Consider the following 22,341-nt stretch of genomic DNA (forward strand, 5'->3'; position numbering starts at 1 on the left):
CTGGACTGGCAAGTGGAACCCTTTCAAGCTGCACTTGGGTCTCCTACCATGTTCATCTTTTTCATCCTACCCAGCTCCAAAGAGTTGGGTATACAGCAGTGTGCTTCATGTTATGAGCCTGAGTCAAATGCAGGTCCAAGCCTGGTTTATTCGTTTGTTTGTATGTGTATGAATGTGACACACCTTGGAGATGAGAGAACTTCAGGGCTCATATGGAAATATATGGGAACGTGTTCATCAGACATATTTGACAGGCAGGTTTACTTACAAAGTCATGGCCCCTGCCCATAAGTCCAGTTTAGAGTCAACTGTCTGTTTGCACACAGCCTTAGACCTCCTGAGGCTGCCCCTCCCTGCCTCCTATTAATTGTCTGGCCCACAGGACAGGCAGAAGCCACAGTTTCTGTGTCCCCAAGTCTGGAGTAAGGACTATGGAGTGGTTCAAAGGCACATTGCTCTCTCTGGTACCTGAGTTCATCCCTAGAACCTGAGTCACAGCAGGATGTATCACTAATGTCTACTGAGCATGCCCCTGGCCCAGGGTTTCCTTGAGCACACCCGAAGCTCCCAGGTTGTTTCCTCCATGCTTGCCCACCCTTTCTCCAGTCGGTGTCAATCAGCCCTGCACGAGGGCCTGGCTATGATAGTCCAAACTAATGTCTTCTGAGCATGCTTGAGGCCCTGGCTTCCATTTTCCCAGCCCATGGCTATTAAGCATGTGCAAGGCTCTAAGTTCTATTTCCTCAAGTATTCTTGGAGTGTGTGATGGTCTGGGTTCTCCCAGTGTCTTCTAAGCTGCCCAAAGCCCTGGGTTCCATTTTCCCAGTCAGTGGCTCCCAGCTTGTATGAAGACTTCAGGTTCCATTTCTATAGGCCATTCAGCGTGGCTTGGTTCCATTTCCCTTTTAAGCATCTGCCCACCACTGTGAGGCCTGGGTTCTATTTCCCCAGTACTTAACGCACACATGAGGCCCTGGGTTCGTTTCCCTGGCAGCTGTCCATCATGTGGAAGCCCCATGTCTTCCCCTTTCCCTTGTGGAGCTTGGACCGTTACTGTACATCCCCTTGGCCCAGATCGAATTTCCACAGCCTTAAATGTGTGCTCAGCACCAGGTTCAATCCCCAGATCTGACAGGGTGCTGCTGTGGGCTTTGCCTTTCCTCAGGTCCTGAGTTGGGGTGCCCATATCACACAGGGCCAGGGAGGAAGCAGTACCCTGATGCTGGGTGGCCAGACATCACCCAGAGTACTAGAGACAGGGCCTTGCTGACTGCATCTGAAGCTTCCTTGGGTTCCGTGTACCCCAGTCCTTTGGTGGGGACCCACCATTAAGCCGAGGGTTTCTCTCTACAGAAGAAGATGAAGCTCCGAGGCACCAAAGACCTGTCCATCGCTGCTGTGGGGAAGTACGGAACGCTGCAGGAGTTCTCCTTCTTTGACAAGGTGAGCGAGGCCTTCTATAAGGGAGTCCAGAAGCGGGGCCACTGCCAGCCCTGATGGTTCCAGGTCATACACATGCTCCCTTGCCCCTGCCCCCAGCACATACCTATGCGGCTTCTAAAGTGCCCAGTGCGCACACCTTTTGCAGGTGTTCCTTGCACCCAGCTATCCTTCCTCCCACAGGTCCGCAGGGTGCTGAAGAGCCAGGAGGTGTACGAGAACTTCCTGCGCTGCATCGCGCTCTTCAATCAGGAGCTGGTGTCTGGCTCTGAGCTGCTGCAGCTCGTCAGTCCTTTCTTAGGGTGAGTGGCTTCTGGCTCCCAGGCCTCCTCCTGTCATTCTTCCTGTCCCACCCAGACCCAGAGGGAATGAGCCATGAAGTGTATTTGTGTGATTCATTCCTCTTAAACACTGGTTTATTTCCTATGTGTGCCTAGGTGGAGGCCAAAGGCAGGTTCTTAGGTGGGTCCTCTCCCTAACTCAGGTTGTCAGGATTGGCAGTACACACTTTTACCCACCTGTGGGTTCTCTTTATTAAAATTATTGCCCAGTTACTGCTGGTAGACTCACATCTGAAAAAAAAATGATGTGAGGAAAGCAGGGTCCCTAGTGCTAGGTGATCATAGGAACTGACAGGCCCTGGCTCCCCAGTGACCCTGTACACTGTGTGTGGACGGTGTCCTTGACTTCCGATGGCGCAGGCTATGACTCCGACTTTGTGACGGTGTGAGAGCTATAACCATTGGGTAGACATTTGACCTGGACCTTGACAAGTTATAGATGTATTTGGGGACTGGTGGTACACAATTCATCTTCTTGCAGTGGCATCAAAGGCAGCTTCTTGGCAGCCCTCCTGTAGTACAACAGCGCAGCCCGTATCTCTGATGTGTTCATCTGCACATTCCTCTTTAATGATATTTTCTTTTTCATGTTTTTCAAGTTTTTGCGTGTGTGTTCTGTATATTCCCCAAGTTGCTCTCCTGCTGATCTCCACATCACTTGTACCTTCCCTGCAACAGTAAAATAAATACACAGAACACAGATTAACAGGAATTGAGATGGCATTGGATGTCAGTTGCTATAAAAGTGTCCCATTAACATCCATCCATCCTCTCTCTCTCTCTCTCTCTCTCTCTCTGTACATCTGCATGCCAGAAGAGGGCAGTAGAGGGTATAGATAGTTGTGAGCCATCATGTGGTTGCTGGGAATTGAACTTAGGACTTCCGGAAGAACAGATAGAGCTCTTAACCACTGAGCCATCTGTCAAGCCCCACATCTTACTTTCATTCTGACTTTTGAGAATGAATCCACAGGGTCCTTTGTGGGGAGGACCCCCTCGTGAGGGAGGGCTACTTCACCCAGGAAGACAGTCCTGGTGGACACAGCTGCTTTTTGTTCTGCCCTGTAGAGCAGCCATGGACGGAAGCAAGCAAGTGTGTGGCAGGACTGTGTGCCAATCAAGCTTTATTTACAGAAACTAGTCCATGGGCAGATTGGCTGCAATGTGTGGGGTACCTGGCCTAGATCGAGGGCCATTCCAGCACAGGATTCGGGGATTCTGATGCCTGTGGCCTAGCGAGGGGCAAGAGTGCTCTGCCCAGGGCTAGGTATAGCCAGCAACTAGAAAGGGCTGATGTCAGAGCTTGGAATCAAGGCTGGTGTCTTATTTGTGTTTTGAATATCCTAAATGAGGTCACATCTAGCCTAGAACATCCAGACTGTGGCTTGGACAGCTGTGAACAGCTGAGTGGCTGGTCGCAGGGCTGTTGGGACACTTGAGGGTTTGTTTGTGTATTTGTTTGTTATTTTGAAACAGAGTCTCTCTATGTGGCCCTGGCTATCCTGGAACTCACAGTATAGACCAGGCTGACCTCGAACTCAGATCAGTCTGCCTCTGTCTCCCTAGTGTGTGCCACTACACCTGGCCTTGTTTCTTTTTTTGTTTGTTTGTTTAATTAATTTTTTATTTTATATTCACTGGTGTTTTGCCTGCATGTATGTCTGTGTGAGGGTATCAGATTCTCTGGAACTGGAGCTACAGACAGTTGTGAGCTGCCATATGGATGCTGGGAATTGAACTCAGGTCCTTTAGAAGAGCATCCAGTGCTCTTAGCTGCTGAGCCATCTCTCCAGTCTCCTCTTTTCTTTTTTTTATGTTAAGAGACAGAAAATGAATGCAGTGGAACTCACAGAGATAATTCACAGTGTGCTTTGTGGCTGTGGCTTAATCAGCTGGTAAGGTCTGCCTGAGGGAACGTGGTTAGTGCTGGGAGAGAACCCTCCTCTCGTTCCTAACACTGAACTCTGATTCAGACCATCTTTGAGTTTCCATATTTACGAGGCATTGTCATGACCAGATCATTCTTAAAAGGCCCAGTGTTTACTTACAGTTTCTGTCTGTCTTTGAAGGAAATTTCCAGAACTCTTTGCACAGTTCAAGTCCTTCCTGGGAGTGAAAGAGCTCTCCTTTGCTCCACCTTTGAGTGACCGCTCTGGAGATGGCATAAGCAGAGAAATTGACTATGCGTCTTGTAAGCGAATTGGATCCAGCTATCGGGCACTTCCCAAGACCTACCAGCAGCCCAAGTGCAGTGGAAGGACTGCCATCTGCAAAGAGGTAGCATCCATGGGCCAGATCCGGACTTCTTGATGACATCTTATACCTGAGGGGTGTCATCAGAGGCCCCTTGAGCTTCATGCCCTGTTGGTTGGCCATGCTTAGAGCTCATACTGGTGGGGGGACTTGGTCAACTTTATCACTGCCTGGTTCTGCCCTGTTCCCAAGTATCTTAGTGAAGGTTTCTCATGGTGATGAAACACCATGGCCATGGGGAGAAAAGGATTTATTCCATCATCCAAGCAAGTCAGGGCAGGAGCCTGAGGGCAAGAGCTGATGCAGAGGCCATGGAGAGGTGTTGTTTACTGTCTGGCTTGCTTCTCATGCTATGCTCAGCCTGCTTTCTTTTAGAACCCAGGACCACCTGCCCAGGGACAGAACCACCCACAGGCCAATCTAGAGGGAATTGAAGTTCCCTCTTCCCAAATGACTCTAGCTTGTATCAGATTGAGATCAAGCTAGCTAGAACACCATATGTGTGTTCACTGTGACTCTTGGACACCTTTTCAGGTTTGTGGGCAGTCTCTTAAGAGGGAACTCAGGAGTTCCACTGAGGGCCAGAGATTTATAGCCCGAGAGTCTGCTAAGTACTGCACAGCAAATGTGGCCCACTGCCTGCACATGTCAGTAAGGCTTTGTTAGCACACAGCCATGCTCATTTGTGGACAACCACCTGTGCTTACTTCCTCAGGACAAAGGTAAAGTTGATTATTCGAGACAGAGTATCAATACTCTGGGTATCAGACCCTCTGTGCAGATGTGCATTGGGCCCTGAGACACTGCCGTGTGCTCTACACCACACCATGGACCCGTCTTAGGAACAGCTAAGTTAGTTCACAGAGTGGTGGGATGTAACTGCCTTTGATCTTAGGGTGGCTGCTCACATCCTCAGGACTTAGTGAAACCTGCTTCTCTGGTCCAGGTACTGAATGACACGTGGGTCTCCTTCCCATCCTGGTCTGAAGACTCTACCTTTGTCAGCTCCAAGAAGACGCCTTACGAGGAACAGCTGCATCGCTGTGAGGACGAGAGATTTGAGGTACACCCCTGGCTGCCTGTCTGCTACCCTCTGTCCTCCCAGCCAGTGCCTTCCTACTATAGCCCAGTTCCTTCAGTCTCTTTCCCCTGCTAGCTCTGAGCCAGCAGCACAGCACCCCCAACCCCTGCCGCCCTTTCTTCCACTAAGGACAGTGGGTTAGTTAACCTAAAAATTAGTTAGTGTTAGGTTTATTCTTCATACAGTGTTCTGCTTGCATGTACACCTGCATGCCAGAAAAGGGCACCAGATCTCATTATAGGTGGTTGTAAAGCCACCCTGTGGTTGTTGGGAATTGAACTCTGGACCTTGGAAGAACAGCCAGTACTCTTAACCTCTGAGCCATCTCTTCAGACCCTTATTTTTATTTTTATTTGGCTTTTTGAGACAGGGTTTCTCTGTGTAGCCCTGATAGTCCTAAAACTCAACTATATTGTAGACCAGGCTGACCTCGAACTCTGAGATCTATGTGCCTCTGCTTCCCAAGTGTTGGGATTAAAGGTGTGTGCCACCATTGCCTGGCTTAGTTAGTTTTATTTTTATTGAGGTTATAATTGAGTTCTTCAGACCCCACCAAGTGTTCCTCCTGGGGACAGACAGATAAACCATCTTCATCTCATCCTGTCTCCCCTTTTGTGAGCAAATGTCTGCATGTCTTTTTTTTTTCTTTTCTTATTAAGATTTATTAATTTTTATTTTATATGTATGGGTGTTGCCTGCATGTGTGTCTGGTGCCCATTGAGGCTGGAAAAGGGCTTTGGATTCCCTGGAACTGGAGTTAAGGACAGTTACAAGCTACTGTGTGGGTGCTGGGAATTAAACCCCAGTCCTCTGGAAGGGCAGCCAGAGCTCTTAACCACCTAGCTAGCTCTTCAGCCCTTGGTTTTCTTTTTCAAGCATCTCTCTTTGTAACCCAGGCTGGTGTGGAACTTGTTGTTCTCCTGCCTCAGCCTTCCAAGTGTACACTTCCTACTTCTGGTTCCCTTGCTTGCATGCGTGTGCATGTGTGTGTGCGTGTGTGTGTTTGTGTGTGTGTGTGTGTGTGTGTTTGTGTGTGTGTGTGTGCGTGTGTGTGTGTGTCCAACTTCTGCTGTTACAGAGTCCCATGGAGAGGGCAGTTTACATGAATAGGAGTCTAGCAGGCGCTGGGAAGTGTAACTCAAAGGTACCATACTTCTTGGCAAAGCCTACCTATGGTATCCCAGGTGGAAGGAGCACAAAGGAGGCTGGTTGTGGCTTATAGCCCCCCTTCCTAGCCAGTGCCACCCACCCATGAAGACACTCTGTGGCTGGAGCACCTCTTCGGGTCCTATATTCTGTTTGAGAACACACAGATGCCCTGCTTCTGCCTCCCGTGTGCTTGAGTCATGGACCTGAGCTTAGCAGTGCAGCCTCCCATTAATACTGCTACACCAACCAATAAACTTTGGTGTGGGTTTGGGAGGGCCTTGTGATCATACTGTAGCAGAGTGTGCACGTGTGTGTTTGTGTTTGTTGTATTGTGTGATTCTGTTACTGGTGAGCCACACAGGCTGCCTGATCTCTCTGCTGTTGTAATAATCAGTAGCCACACTTGCCCTGATAGTGCCTCAGCCTATAACTCCATTTGTTCCACCCTCTATTGCTCTGTTGTTTCAGGATATATAGATGCACTGTGTGTGGTGGCTCATGCCCATCATCCAAGCACATGGCAGGCGAAGGCTTAAGTTCCCTGCTGGCCCGAGCTGTGATACAAAGTCCTGTCTCAGAAAGATGAATGAGTAAACAAGGGGCTGGGGAAAGGATTCAGCACTTAAGAGTTCTGGCTGTTCTTGCAGAGAACTTGGCTCAGTTCCCAGGACCTACTTTGGGGAGCTTACAACCTCCAAATGCCAACTCTAGGGAATCTAGCACCATTTTCTGGCCTCCAGGGGTATTATACTCACTTGCACATACACACACATAGACTTACATGTAGACACAAAATTAAAAATGGAATAAATCTTAAGAAAGCCAGCCAAGCAGTGGTGGTGTACACATTTAATTCCAGCACCGAGGAGGCAGAGGCAGGCAGATCTGAGGTCGAGGCCAGTCTGGTCTACAGACTCAGTTCCAGGTCAGTCGGGGCTATACAGGGGAAAAAAAAATAAAACCAAGTGAATATAAAGTACAGATGCACAAATGATGACCCAGCATGTACCACCTGTGCTAAGCGCCCCAGTAGTGGTATGTTCACTGCTGTCACTGGAGCTCTGCCCCTCCCACACAGCTGTGCTGTGGTAGGCACCTACATTTACAGGCTCTGTCAACAGCTCCTAACAACCCACCATACCACCATGATCAGCTTCACAGACCTCATTGGGGATCATCCTTGGAGCCCCGAGTTCCCAGTTCTGATCATGCCTGTCTGCTCCCTGCAGCTGGATGTTGTCCTGGAGACCAACCTGGCCACTATCCGAGTGCTGGAGAGTGTGCAGAAGAAGTTGTCGAGGATGGCACCCGAGGACCAGGAGAAGCTCCGTTTGGATGACTGCCTGGGTGGCACATCAGAGGTGATCCAGCGCCGTGCCATCCACCGTATCTACGGCGACAAGGCCCCAGAGGTCATCGAGAGCCTCAAGAGGAACCCCGTCACCGCTGTGCCTGTCGTTCTGAAAAGGTGTTCTCTCCTTCCACTTCCCTATCTGACCTGGGGCATTGCAGGTCAGATAGGACCCTAAGACTATAGGCAGGTGCTGTCCCACAGCTGACCTCTCCTCACTCTAGTCCTGAGCAGAGTTGACAGCCAGGCTCCTGGACACTTCACTGTGGACACATCTGTCTCCAGGTGTGGATGTGCAGTCTCAGCTTGCAGGGAGTTCTGGGGCCCTGCAGACCATTCTAGAGTTTGAGTCAGTACTTACCTAAAGTCCACACGCACACCTGGTCCACGCCTGTCTATCACCTCTGGGTGCTGTAGAGCACCTGTGGCAGTACCTGGTTAGTGTGTCCAGTACAGGTGTAGTTTTCTCCTCAGCATTCCCACTTAGGCCTGCAGAGTCGTGCGTGTGAAGGGTGGACTGTGACTGTTAAATAGGAGCCTCCCTAACTCAGTGTCGGCTAACACGCCTGGAGCCCTGTGCTAGCCCACAGGTTTAAGCTGTGCTGCTCAGTAGTTAGTGACTGAGCTGCATGCCGGCATGGTGTCTGGGAGAAGACACCATGTGGAGACCCTAAAACCAGTCACTGTGGAGAGCTGGCTCAGCAGTTAGGAGCACTGCTGGTCTTCTAGCAGACCCTGTGCAGCACCCATATGGTGGCTCATAGCACCTGAAGCAGAGGCACAAGGCATGCATGTGGTACACATACACTCATGCAGAGAAGACACACATGCACAAAAATAATAAATAAAAACTTTTTTTTTTTTTCCAGAGTCCAGGGCCGAACCCAGGATCTTACACTTGCTAGGCATGTTCTCTACCACTGAGTTAAATCCCCAACCCCAAATAAAAACTTTTTAAGTCGCCACGTTGGCTGTGTAGGAACACTGCCCCCTCCTCCCTTTCCCTTTGTGTAGGGTTGTTGTGTTTTGGTTGATTGTTTGGTTGTTTTGGTGGTAGAGTCTTACGTAGCCTAGGCTGGTCTTGGACTTACCATGTATCTAAGGCTAGCCTTCTAACCTAGACTGCTGGGAGACATTCCTACACCACCATGCCGGGTTCTTTTTTTGTTGTTTTTTGAGATGGGGGTTTTTCCCCGTAACCCAGACCAGCCTAGAACTGGACATTCTCCTCCTGCCTCAGCCTCTGTGCCATGCAGATCAGTGTGCTTGCTGGGAGGAAAGTGGGCCCTTTGCTGGGGCATCAGGCGCTGAGCCCCTTTCTCCACAGGCTGAAGGCCAAGGAAGAGGAATGGCGGGAGGCCCAGCAGGGCTTCAACAAGATCTGGCGCGAGCAGTATGAGAAAGCATACCTCAAGTCTCTGGACCACCAGGCCGTGAACTTCAAGCAGAATGACACCAAGGCACTGCGCTCCAAGAGCCTGCTCAATGAGATTGAAAGTGTCTATGATGAGGTGAGGCAAGCTGGGCAGGGACCACCAACTCGTACCCCAGCCGACAGAGCCATACAACCCCTGCCTTACCAGTGGGGAAACTGAGGTGTGAATGATTCCTGCTTGCTGGAGTTTGCTCTGGGCTTTTCTTTCTGCTGTACAGACTGATCTTGTTTGTATGTAAGTCACTCACAGGTCAGAGGGAGAGGTCAGAGCTATCCCTTAGCGCTGGGAGCACCTGGAAACCCAGCTCAGGCCCTATGCACTCTCTACCCCTGAACAATCTCTCTGGCCCAGGTAGTGGGACCTTTGAGGGCAGATGTGGTAGCATGGGCTAAAGCACTTGTCTGATTCGAGGCCTGGGTTCTAGATTGAGGTAAGAATTTTCTTTCACATGGAAAGAAAATATTTTTGAGGTGTCTGTATATTCATAAATCAGTCTCCAGTCCTGTGATAAGCATGTGAGAGAAACCAATAGGTGTTGGCTCATCATGAGTTTGGAAATCTCAGCCTGTAGTTGTGAGGCTCTTCTGTTGGTTTAGACCTTTAGCAAGGTAGAAACATCATGGTAAAGAAAGAGGAAGCCACTGGTCTCAGGAGGGTTATGGGTATGACACCCTTCATAGGCACAACCCCAGTACTCACCACCACAGTCAGGTCCCATCTGCCACCCTTAGGTCCTTCATGAGCCCTCATGGTCCAGTTACCTAAAGTGTTTGGCCCTACCAAGTAGGACTAAGTGCTTTGGGAACACATATCCAAACTCTAACACTGTCCTAATTTGCTTTCATGCTCTGAAACACCATGACCAAAGGCAGCTTGAGAAGGAAAGGGTTTATTTCTCCTCAGGCTCTTCATCAGGGCAGGGACTCCAGGCAGGAGTTAAGAATGTACCCCATGGGCCAGTCTGGTGCAGGCAGTCACTCCATGGAGGTACCTTGGTTCCTCTTTCCAGATGACACTTACCTGTGTCAAGTTGACATACATACATACATACATACACACATTCATATACACACGCTGTACACGCACACACATACATGCATACATACACACATTCATATACACATACATACATGCACATTCACACATAGGCACTGTGGCCTGAAGCCCAGGATTGAGTACTGATTGAGTTTCTGGCCTTCAGTAAGGCAGTGTGACCTCTGATGAGAAGCCTCCTGGCAAACTGGGTCTTGCCTGAGATGGTGTTTGCTCACTGTGCACTAACCACTGAGAGCTGATAAGACACTTAGCCCTGTATAAAGACAGTGCATGGAGTAGAGCCACCCAGGGAGGGGCTGAGTGCAGAGACAGCACCTTGGGGTGCAGGAGAGAAAAGTAGTGGTTACCTTTGAGTTTGGGAAGGTCATTATGCAGATCAACACTAAGGAGCAGTGTATGGGAAAGAGGTACACCTGGACAGAGAGTAGCCAGTATGCTCAAAGGCCCTGTGCACAGCAGAAGGGAGCCTGGCCCAAAGACACTGGACTACCTTAGGCCAGCTTTCAAAGCCTGGGGTAGGGCCTGTGCTCTTGTTGGCTGAGTGGGGAACCAGGCAGGTTATAAACTGTTTTCATGGGATGGAGGAAGGGGACCTGAGCACAGTCCGGGCCTTGTGCAGTGGAGCTGAGTTTTAAGAGTGTTGGATGGTTGTAGGCTCCTGGTCCACTCTGAGCCTCACACAAGGGAGACCTTACTCCATGACCAGGTCAGTGGGAAGCCCAGAACAGTGGTCCTTTTATTTCATTGCAGTCCTCTGGTGCTGACATCTTCAGTGAGAAGGCCTTGGTTTGCCCGGTAGAGAGCCATAGGCAAGCTTCAGGCTGGACCATACCAGGGGAGCTGTAAACCTGTCTTCCCCTGTCAGATGAGAGGAAGGGTGGATAAATGACCTCCCTCCCCAACACCCCTGTGTGTGGGTGTGTATTCCACTTGCCTTTCTGAGGAGGTTGTTGTGCTGGGGGAGGGGCTTGGTGATGAGCGGGCCTTGCCTGCTGACTGCCACCCTTTGCAGCACCAGGAGCAGCACTCTGAGGGCCGAAGTGCACCATCCAGTGAGCCGCACCTCATCTTCGTGTACGAGGACCGGCAGATCCTGGAGGATGCGGCAGCACTCATCAGCTACTATGTGAAGCGGCAGCCCGCCATCCAGAAAGAGGACCAGGGCACTATCCGCCAGCTGCTGCACCGCTTCTTGCCCAGCCTGTTCTTCTCACAGCAGCGCCCTGGCGTGTCTGACGACTCCTCAGATGAGCGTGATCGCGACAACGTGGAGCCAGAGCGCCGGCAGCCGGCTGATGAAAAGCCCCACTCGGATGCTCCACCTGAGCCACCCAAAGCCCTTGATGATGTCTATAGCTTGTTCTTCGCCAACAACAATTGGTACTTCTTCCTGCGCCTGCACCAGACACTGTGTGCGCGCCTGCTCAAGATCTATCGGCAGGCACAGAAGCAGCTCCTGGAACATCGGCGTGAGCAGGAGCGGGAGCAGCTGTTGTGTGAGGGCCGCCGTGAGAAGGCCTCAGACCCAGCCATGGAGCTGCGCCTCAAGCAGCCCAGTGAGTGCCTAGACCAAGCTAGTGTCCCCTCAGGCCCCATTGGTGGAGGGTGGTGTTAGACCTAGGGCCCTGGCCTCCCTACTGAGTCCCCAGGGAGTCCTGACAGCTGCTTATGGTGTGGGGTGGTACATTGTGGATGCAGGAGAGTCAAGAAGCCACCTTCCTTCCCCCAGGTGAGGTGGAGCTGGAAGAGTACTACCCGGCCTTCTTGGACATGGTGCGGAGCCTGCTGGAAGGAAGCATCGACCCCACACAATACGAAGATACTCTCCGAGAGATGTTTACCATCCATGCCTACATTGGCTTCACCATGGACAAGCTGGTGCAGAACATTGCTCGCCAGGTGAGGTTAGCCATGGGGAGGGCAGGCTCAGGGGAGCTCTCCTTACCTTTTTTCCCTCCTCACTACTTGTCACCTTGGAAACTGTCCTTTCAACACCGGATCAGCATAGCAATCTTCCCTTTTGTTTCCAGGAGGTGAAATTTACATAACAGAATTAACCCCATCAGAGTGCTTATATAGTACATAGCATTTAGCACTATACCTATACCCCAGCTGTTTCAACATGCAAAGTGAGAGTTCCAGCACAGAGCTATGCCCTCTATGTTGTCTGCATCCAGTCACCCACAGGAAATGCTTTAGAGAAAGAACTGTTTCCTTCCAGGGCCTAGAGGCCTTCTTTTTATTTTTTTATTTTATTTTTTAAGATTTATTTATTTATGTATATGAGTGTTCTGTCTTTGGGTACTCCTGCAGGCCAGAAGAGGGTATCAGATTTCATTATAGATGGTTGTGAGCCACCATGTCGTTGCTGGGAATTGAACTCAGGACCTCTGGAAGAGCAGATATTGGCTCTTAAATGCTGAGCCATCTCTTCAGCCCTAGAGACCTTTTTATTCCATATGTTTGTTCATCTGCTTACATGTGCATGGACACAAGGACAACTTGCAGGACTTGTTCTCTTTTCACTGTGTGGGACTGGATGGAGCTCAGCTCAGCTCATCAGGCTTGGCTGCAAGCATCTTTATAGCCCTAAGAACTTTTTTTCTTGTTGGTGTTGGTAATAGAAACCAGGGCCTTGTGTATACTGGGCAAGCACTCTCTACTTCTCGGGATCTTGGCCCTCCAGGATTTGTGTTCATACAGAAAGTACCCAGGGGGTTAGAGAGATGGCTTAGCCAGTTAAGGGCACTGACTGCTTTTCTAGAGGACCCAGGTTCTGATCTCAGCATCTATATGGCAGCTCACAACTGTCTATAACTCCAAGATCTAACACTTTTACATAGACATATATGCAAGCAAAACACCAATGCACATAAAATAAAAAGGTAAATAAATTAAAAAAGAAAAGGGGCCGGGTGGTGGTGGTGCACGCCTTTAATCCCAGCACTTGAAAGGCAAAGGTAGGTGGATCTCTGTGAGTTCCAGGCCAGCCTGGTCTACAGAGTGAGTCCAGGGCAGGCAGGACTGCTACACAGAAAAACCTTGTCTTAAAAAAAAACAAAAAACAAAAACAAAAAAAAACCCCCACAGAACTTAGCGAGGGGGCGGGGGTGGTGGAAGAAGAAGAAAGTACCCAGGTTTCCAGGGGCCACTCAGTGGGAACTTCCTAACTCTGATTCAAGCTGCATGCTAGCTCTGACCTCTGGTCTGCATCCCATCACATGCTGCAGGGACCCACCTGCCTATGCTCTGAGTGGCTGAGCCACATCTGCTCTGACCTGCTGTGGGGCAATGGTGCCTTCTAGTAGTGAGTAGGGCCACATCCTGTTCCTGACTCTGGTTGCTGGACCCACTTAAAGCCCGTGATGCATTTCTCCCAGTGGCTCATGGTCTGATATCTTGTGACCACAGTGAGACAGTTTGAATGTCCTGTCCTCAGGGGGAGCCAGAGAACCTGTCTTAGCCCATGTTGTTATCCAGACTACCCTGCCCTGTACATCACAGCCAGCAGCTGTCATGGTCCCCCTAATCCTTCTTTTTAAACATTTCAACTTCCTATGTATTCAGGAGTAAGTCTGTGTGCCTTCCTATCTCTTCCCACAGTAGTGGGTGATGGGGAAACAGGGCTTCTGGGGCTGCACACACAATGTCAGGGCAGCCAAGTGGGGACTGTAGAGGGCCACAGCCCCTGGGACAGCAGCCTTAGAGTTGGCACAAGGCAAATTGGATCACATCATGCCCTTGGTTAAACCTCTCCTGGCTGAGGAGATGGCTCACTGTGATGAGATGGCCTTGTGCAAGTATGAAAAACCAAGTTCAAATCCCTAGCACCCTGTAGGGAGTTGGTCATGGCAACATGCTCTTTGTCATAGTCAGGGTTACTGTTGCTGTGATGGGACACCATGACCAAAGCAAACTGACACGGCAAAGAAAGGTTTGTTTTAGCTTAGAGTTCTTTGTTACAGTTCCTCATCCAAAGCAGTGAAGGCAGGAACTCAATAGACCAGGAGCCTGGAGGAGGAGCTGATGCAGAGGCCATGGAGGGGTGCTGCTTACTGGCTTGCTCCTCATGACTTGCTCAGCCACTTTCTTACGGAACTCAGGAGCACCACCCAGGGATGGTACCACCCACCATGGGCTGGGCCCTGCCCCATTAGTCACTAACTGAGGAAATGTCCTATTGGCTTGCTGGTAGCCAGAGCTTTTGCAGGCATTTTTCTCAACTGAGGTTCCCTCTCAAATGACTCTGGATTGTGTCAGATTGATACAAAGCTGTCCAAAATACTCCTGTACCCTACTGTATGGAGGACATAGACAGGAGGATGCCTGGGACTTGCTGGACATAAGGATGACTCTAGGTCCAGTGGGAGACCCCTCCATCTCAGGGAAATAAGATGGAGACTGATAGAGCAGGACGGCCACTGTTCTTTGGCCTCCATGAATGAACACAAACACACACACACACACACACACCCTGACACAGATTGGGCACCATCTGTAGCTGCTCCAGAACCTTACTGTAGCCTCTGGCAGGAACTCGCCAAGTGCTACCATGCTAGCTCTATGGTCACCTTGTTTGCTTCAAGGCAGAGCTCTGTCTGGGTCTCGCTCTTCTAGATCAGTGTTCCATGTGTCCTCATTTAGAGATGATTGGTGGGCAGGATCTGTGCAGTCACTCCTGAGGTGTATGGTTGCCCAGCAGCACTAAAGGCCTCCTAGCATGCCCAGCCACCTTTGCATTTTGTTCTTCACAAAAATTGGTAAAAGTGGGTGGAGAGGTGTCTCAGCTTTTATGAGCTTTGGCTGCTTTTCCAGAGTACCTGAATTCAATTCCCAGCAGCCACATGGTGGCTCACAACCATCTATAATGTGATCTTATGTCCTCTTCTGTCATGCAGGTATACATAGAGATAGAGCACTTATATACATTAAATAATTAGGTAAATCTTTTTTTTTTTTTTTTTAATGGGTAAAAGGACTGCCTCCAGACTTTGGAAGGAAGTTTTACATGAGGTCAGTGCTCACAATGGGCACATTTGTCTCTTTTGGACACTTCTTATACCTAGGCACAGTTTTGCTGGTCTTGTCTGGTTTGGTCTCTTCTGGTCCGGCTTGGGCTGCCTATAAGGAACCAAAAAAAAAGGATTGTTACTTATATCATATATTCGACTCTTCATCTCCACCACCTCACTCCCAAGTCACAGACTTGTTTCTTGTGTGGGCTTGTGGTCAGTGTCAGGGGTGGCAGCTGTGGCCTTGCTCTCTCTCTCCTCTGCCAGCTGCACCATCTGGTGAGCGATGATGTGTGCCTGAAGGTGGTGGAGCTGTACTTGAATGAGCAGCAGCGAGGAGCAGCCGGTGGGAACCTGTCCTCCCGCTGTGTCCGAGCTGCTCGGGAGACCAGCTACCAGTGGAAGGCAGAGCGCTGCATGGCTGACGAGAACTGCTTCAAGGTGAGAGCTTGTAGGGTGGCCAAGACCACTGGGGGATGGCTGGACACGGAGCAGGATGCTAGGGCACTGTCTTCACACCTGAGGACCAGGAGTGGCTGTAGCATTTGCCAGTTTCCTCCATCTTTCAGGGCATTGCCAGGGCCTGGGAATTGGGTGGAGGTGAGTGATGGCAGCTCAGACTGTGGCCATCTCCCCAGGTAATGTTCCTGCAGCGCAGAGGACAGGTGATCATGACCATAGAGCTCCTGGACACGGAGGAGGCGCAGGCTGAGGACCCTGTGGAGGTGCAGGTGAGTCTACAGTGTCTCTCCTCAGCCTCCATCCTACCTGCACTCAAACCACACATCAGAGTGGCCCAGCTCTGCTCACACACAGAGCAGCTGCTGAGGACCTTGGCCTTCATGTCCGTTCTCTGTCCTCCTGGCCCCTTCCAGCATCCCTGTGTGCCTGTTACTCTGCACAGTCACCTGTGGTCTGACAAGTGACCATAGACCAGGACTTTGCTGGAATAGAGCATGCCTTCTCATCCTGGAAACCTGGGGTCCCTACTCTCAGAGGTGCTAGGAAGCACCTCATGGCTTCTGAGTATTCTGTGTCTGTCTTGTCTCTTACTTAACTTCTGTTAGAGGTGGTGGCACAGTCCTGGGATTCTAGTTGTCAAGAGCCTGGGGGATAGGAACAACTTTACTAGCACCCTATTTCTTTCTTCTTTCTCTCTCTTTTCTTTTTTGCCTAGGGCAGCGGGGCAGTCGTGGCTTTAATCCCAGCACTCAGAGGGGCAGAGGCAGGTGGATCTCTTGAGTTCAAGGCCAGCGTGGTCTACAGAGTAAATTTCAGGACAGCCAGGGCCACACAGACAAACCCTGTCTTAAAAACAAAACAACAAAAAAGCAGCTGGGCTGTAGCTAGATGGTAAACCCTTGCCTGGCATGGGACAGGCCCTAAGATCCATCCCCAGTACTGCTAAGTAGAGTATAAAAATGAGAACTACCACCCTACATAGCCTCACCTTGATTGTATGTACAAGGACCTTATTTGCAAATGAGTTCACACACAGGTCCCAAGGCCGTGGAGGTCCAGAACCAGACTTGCGAGTGCACGTGCGCGCACGCACACACACACACACACACACACACACACACACACACACACACACACACACACACGGGCATGTGCACACACCCCTCCTCACCACTCACCACCCTTCTTCCGAGAGCCAGACTTGTAGACAAGAGGTGCAGGAAATGCAAGAGCCAGGGTAGTCACGCCTTCCTCTTTGGCTGAATTGGCTAAGCACAGGAAGGCAGGAGTGAGGGAGTAGGGGAGCACCGTCTAGGCATGAAGGTACCAGTGTGCACCCTTCTTGAAGACCAGCATAACCTTCTGCTTGCTGCAGCAAAGCCGCCCTCCCCAAAGCCTCTGTTCCCCTCCCGCTACGCTCCCCGTGTAGGCAACATTCAAAGATAAGTGGTGCCCACTTAACCCTCACCTTTTCCCTTCCTAAGTGGTGACAGAACATTTCATGGAGTTTGTCTGGAGACTTTCTTAAGGTTTGTTCGCTCTTTGTTGCCGTGATGAACAGCAGGACCAAAAGCAGCTTAGGGAGAGGAGTGGTTTTGGCTTACATTTTCACACGTCACAGTCGCTCTAGGCAAGCAGACCGGCGATTACTGGATGGGACAAACTCAAACCCACCTGCCATAGGGTGGCAGTGCCCACAGTGGGATGGGCCCTCCATCAGAGATAACTACATGCTAATCTGATGGAGGCAATTCCTCAGATGAGGGTCCCTCTTCTAGGAGACTCTAAGCAAGGCTCTACCCTTGAGCCACCTACCCAGTCCTTCACAGGGGAGTTGTCGGTTTGTCACTAGCCCCCATCTTCTCCCTAGTGGCTTCTAGGCAGAAACTGCATCCCTGAGCCACACTTCAGGCTTGATGCTCTACACTGTCCACCTTCTTTACTCAAACCCTGTTCTAAGGTATACCTCCCCCCAAAGGACACTGTGTGGCTGCCTGGACTTACTGTCGACTCGCTTACGTGCTGGGCCAGACCTAAGAATCGTCAGGCTGCACTCTCCTTTCACCAGGAGAACCCTTGCTGGAGGTGTCGGTCTTGGGTTTTGTGTGCACTGCACATTAGCCCCTCAGCCTTGGCTGGTCTCCTTATGTTCTGGGGTTGGGGTACAAACTCAAGAGCTTCCGATTTGGGATCCAGAATAAGAGGCAGGCCACTTTATCTCGGGCAGTCATAGGGTGTTTGTTCTGTGCCCAGCACCTGGCTCGATACGTGGAGCAGTATGTGGGGACGGAGGGTGCGTCCAGCTCGCCCACAGAAGGCTTCCTGCTGAAGCCCGTGTTCCTGCAGAGGTGAGAGCAGGGCCCCTTGTGCTGCTTGCCAGTGCCTGGTGTGCAGTGAAATATGGCACAGGATGGGGTGTGGGGATAGAGTGGCCAATCCCCCAGGATTCCCCCACCTCTGGGGAGCAGAAGCCCTGCTGGGAGAAGCTTCCAGAAATGGAGGGTAGGGTGATGAGGCACCGCACAGGCTGGGCGTGGGCCTCCGTCACCATTGCCAGGGCCTCTGGAGCCCGCAAGTCCCCTCCCCGAGGCCCTGTCCTACAGGAACCTGAAGAAGTTCCGGCGCTGGCAGTGCGAGCAGGTGCGTGCCATGCGTGGTGAGGCCAAGAGTTCGTGGAAGCGGCTCATGGGTGTGGAGAGTGCGTGTGATGTAGACTGCCGCTTCCGCCTGGGCACGCACAAGATGGTGTTCATCGTCAACTCCGAGGACTACATGTACCGCCGTGGGACACTCTGCCGTGCCAAGCAGGTGCCGCAGCCACACCCACCCGCTGTAGCCCCGCACCCCAAAACCCAGAGCATGTGAGCCCCATACCCTAGCCCCAGAAGTTCACTTACACCACCCCCACAGGTGCAGCCCCTGGTGCTGCTGCGCCACCACCGGCACTTTGAGGAGTGGCATGGCCGCTGGCTGGAGGACAATGTGACCGTGGCAGCTGCGGGGCTGGTACAGGACTGGCTGATGGGGGAGGAGGAGGAGGACATGGTACCCTGCAAGACGCTCTGTGAAACTGCACATGTGCACGGGCTGCCGGTGACGCGCTACCGTGTGCAGTACAGCCGCCGCCCCGCCTCGCCCTGAGCATCTGGAGACCCCAGCACGTGAACCCCCACACACCACGCATCCTGCCCCCAAGAGGGTTTGTGTCACTCTGAGCCGGGGGTCTCACCTTGACCTCAAGCAGGAGCTGTAGCTCTTGGCAGTGCAGACCAGACCCCAGGTGACAGCAGGGACTGTCCCTTCAAGGGGGTCCTCTTCCCGCAGAGCTCAAGTTCGAGATGCGTCTGCACACATATTTATTCCTTCCTGCTCTCCGTAGTAGTTGTGACTTTCACAGCAGCAGCTCCCTTAGCTTCCCATGGGCAAAACATCCCCGTGGGCCTGTGAACCACCCACCATCCCCACAGCAATCCTCTGTAGGGCTGTGTCACCGTGCCAAACCCAAGGTTCTAGAGAGAGCACCTGTTCTCAGTTTCCTGAGCTTGCCCAGCTGCATGCTTCTCTAGGGCACCTTGGTCACATCCTAGTTTCCTGAGAAGGCCGTTGCATATGGGGACTTGAAGCTGCCCAGGACCCTCTGGACCTCCCTTCCCCAGCGGGGAGCCCAGGCACCCTCGCATGCCTTTGGGGAGCCGCTCCTTAACGTTTTGAGGAATTTCTGTTCCAGCCTTGACCTCCCTTCGCAGCTGTTTTAAATGTAGTTTTCTTTTTCTATTTATTTGCACATTAAAGTTAAATATTGGCGCCAAGCCTCAGGGTCTGCCGGTCATTTACTACAAGAGTCCTGGTTAGGTCTTGCCCACAGCTGAGGCTCGGGAGGCTTCAGCTGCCCACTCTGGGAGAAACTCCCCAAAGTGACAGCAGCTCCCCCGACCTGGGAGTGCCTTCTAAAATACTCTTCCCCAGTTGTCTGCGCATCCAGTAGAGGCATTTCCTTTCCATACTTGGCTTGTGTTGGTGCAAACCAGTTTGGGACTGTGGATGGTACAGCGATTAAAAGCACTGACAACCTGAGTCTGGTCCCCAGGCCACACGTGATGGAGAAAACCAAGTTACGTGCACGGTGGCTCCCTCATAAAACTACTTTAAGTTGTAACATTTCTTTTAAAAAATTATGCTGGGCCTGGGTGGTGGTTCATGCCTTTAAACCCAACACTCAGGAGGCAGAGGAAGACAGTTCTCTGAGTTCAAGGCCAGTCTGGTCTACATAGAGGGTTCTAGGACAGCCAGGGCTACACAAAAAAACAAACAAACAAACAAAAAAAAAAAACAAAAAACCTGTCTAGAAAGAAAAAAAAGAAAAGAAAACAGAAGATACTCATATTGAGCTAGGGAGATGGCTCAGTAGTACTGTCTGCTCTTACAGATGCCCCAGATTCAATTCTAAGATGGATGGATGGATGGATGGATGGATGGATGGATGGATGGATAGGTAGATAGACAGTCCAACCTGCAGAGTTCTCCGAGCTTATGTCAGCTGGCATCCAGGTACCTCCAGGATTTCACATATGTGAAATCCCACATTCTGCCTGTCTGTGACAGACTGACTTCACTCCGGAAGACCTCAAGGTTCATCTATGTGGTGGATGTGCCTGAATGCTCTTTCTTATTTAGGACTGGAATCTGGGAACGTTCTGTCCCCACTTTGCACGGTGGTCCTCCCAGGCCCTTCCCTTGCATGTCACAATGCTGTTCCTTTAGCAGGATTGTTGATGAGCACTCTTCCCTATTTGCTCCTCCCCAGCCACAAACATCCTGTATGTGTGGCTCTGGCCCCAACTCCAGACACGGAACTCTTGAGTGGAAATGGTTCAAATTATCAGCACATAATTACCAAGCCTCCTAGCCCTCATTGTTCCTGAGAACTCGGGATCCCTCACACACCTCTGGTGGGCAGTCTAGACCTTGGTTTCCCCTCTCAGTGCAGGAACTAACCCAAGAGACTGCTCACTCACATCCTGCTAGATTAGGGCTTGTGAGGCAGGAAATGGCCATGTTGGCCTCTACCCCATCCATCCCAAATTGGTTTTGTGTTCCTGGACTTTGGCCACTCCATGCTGATTCAGCACTCCGAGGCTAGCCCTCCACTCCTTGCAGGCAGACTTTTATTTTTAACGTTGCTAGACGAATCTAGGGTGTTGAGCATGTAGTATGGCACTGACCTTCATCCCCTCAGACTGCTGTGTAGCTGCCTCTCTGAACCTTAGTTTCTTTTTTTCCTCTCGCTTTCTCTTCTCCCCACCTCTTTTCAGAAAGCTTTGTGTGTGTGCATGTGGAGGCCAGAGGTCTAACTTGTTGTTTCTCATTACATGGCTCAGGCTGCCCTAGAAATTGCATTCTTCCTGCCTCAGCCTACCAAGTGCCGGGGTGACAGGCATGGCTACCACCTCATCCGAACACTGGGTCCCCACTGAGCAGTGCCTGTGGCAACTAAAGTTGTACCAAGGCATATCAGGGGCTCTCTGCAGCATCATGGCCACCTTCCTCACAAGTTATGCCTGTAGCTTTGAGGACCAGTGACGAGTGCCTCCAAAGGTCCATAGACTCTTAGAGCAGGTATTCAGTGTCAGGTCTACATAAGAGCACAGGCCTCCGCTATCCTCAACTGGTACCTCTCTTTACTGTAAACCAGGAAAGAGCTGGGATAAAGGAGGCATCCATAGGACAGGGTGCCCCATCTTAGGGTTTTGCCGTGACAAAACATCATGACTAAAAAGCAACTTGAGAGTTGGCTTACACTTCCACATTGCTGGTTCATCACTGAAGAAGTCAGGACAGGAACTCAAGCAGGGCAGGAACCTGGAGGCACAAGTTGATGCAGAGGCCATGGAGGGGTGCTGCTTACTGGCTTGCTCAGCCACTTTCATATAGAACCTAGAACCACCAGCCCAGGAATGGAACCATCCACAATGGGCTGGGCCCTCCCTCATCAATCATTTCCTCAGCTGAAGCTCCTTTCTCTGACGACTCCAGCTTGTGTCAAGTTGACACAAAACCAGACGGTACACCCCACAAGAGGATTTGAGGTACTCTGGGAAGCAACAGTTATTGATATGGCCTTTAATTTTCTGTTACATACAATTATTTGTTTATGTATTTATTTATTTGAGACAGGGTCTCTATGTGGCCCTGGCTGAACTGGAATTTACTATGTAGACCATGCTTTCCTTGAACTCACAGAGATGCACCTGCCTCTGCTTCCTGGAGTGCTGGGATTAAAGGTGTGTACCCACCCTTGTCTGTGTGCGCTCCCACGCTTGTGCACAGATGCTAAGGTGTACACATGGAGGCTAGAGGACAACTGAGGGGAGCACATTCTCTTCCTCTACTATGTGGGTCTTGCATATTGCATTCTGGCCATCAGGCTTGGTGGCAAGCACCTTCACCTACTGTGATCTTGCTGTCCTTTGTTGGCCTGCTCCGACAGAGCCAGGATGCCCTGGGATGGGCTATTGTCCTGCCAGCCACAGATAGGAAGTAGTGGGTGGCTTCTGGAAGGGCTAAGAGCCCCACAAGGTTGTGACTTGGAGGAGGACTAGACTGTCATCCAAACAAGAGCGGTGTGACTAGCCGGCAGGAAGTGAGCACTTGGTCCACAGATGTTTCCTGCACTGGGTGGGGGATGTTGTGAAGATGTGATAGGAGATGGGGGTGGGGCTGAAGTCCAGAACTCTTTTTCTCCATCCTTGACCCAGTTCCT

At 51.0% G+C, this 22,341-nt stretch overlaps 1 protein-coding gene across 1 annotated transcript in view; it reads left to right on the forward strand.

Annotated features, from left to right (window-relative positions):
- Sin3b (SIN3 transcription regulator family member B) overlaps window positions 1-19,390 on the forward strand; it is a 36,107-nt gene extending 16,717 nt beyond the window's left edge. Inside the window, exons 7-19 of the mRNA XM_021660617.2 lie at window positions 1,354-1,443; window positions 1,624-1,742; window positions 3,851-4,058; window positions 4,981-5,097; window positions 7,494-7,732; window positions 8,943-9,126; window positions 11,120-11,663; window positions 11,837-12,006; window positions 15,387-15,560; window positions 15,758-15,850; window positions 17,835-17,929; window positions 18,185-18,389; window positions 18,492-19,390. Of these exons, the coding sequence (XP_021516292.1) occupies window positions 1,354-1,443; window positions 1,624-1,742; window positions 3,851-4,058; window positions 4,981-5,097; window positions 7,494-7,732; window positions 8,943-9,126; window positions 11,120-11,663; window positions 11,837-12,006; window positions 15,387-15,560; window positions 15,758-15,850; window positions 17,835-17,929; window positions 18,185-18,389; window positions 18,492-18,722 (2,469 nt within the window). The 3' untranslated portion in view covers window positions 18,723-19,390. The remainder of the gene's footprint in view (window positions 1-1,353; window positions 1,444-1,623; window positions 1,743-3,850; window positions 4,059-4,980; window positions 5,098-7,493; window positions 7,733-8,942; window positions 9,127-11,119; window positions 11,664-11,836; window positions 12,007-15,386; window positions 15,561-15,757; window positions 15,851-17,834; window positions 17,930-18,184; window positions 18,390-18,491) is intronic.
- Window positions 19,391-22,341: the final 2,951 nt, after the last annotated feature.

The sequence above is a fragment of the Meriones unguiculatus genome, chromosome 7 (assembly GCF_030254825.1).
Source record: "Meriones unguiculatus strain TT.TT164.6M chromosome 7, Bangor_MerUng_6.1, whole genome shotgun sequence".
NCBI classification, from domain to species: Eukaryota; Metazoa; Chordata; class Mammalia; order Rodentia; family Muridae; genus Meriones; species Meriones unguiculatus.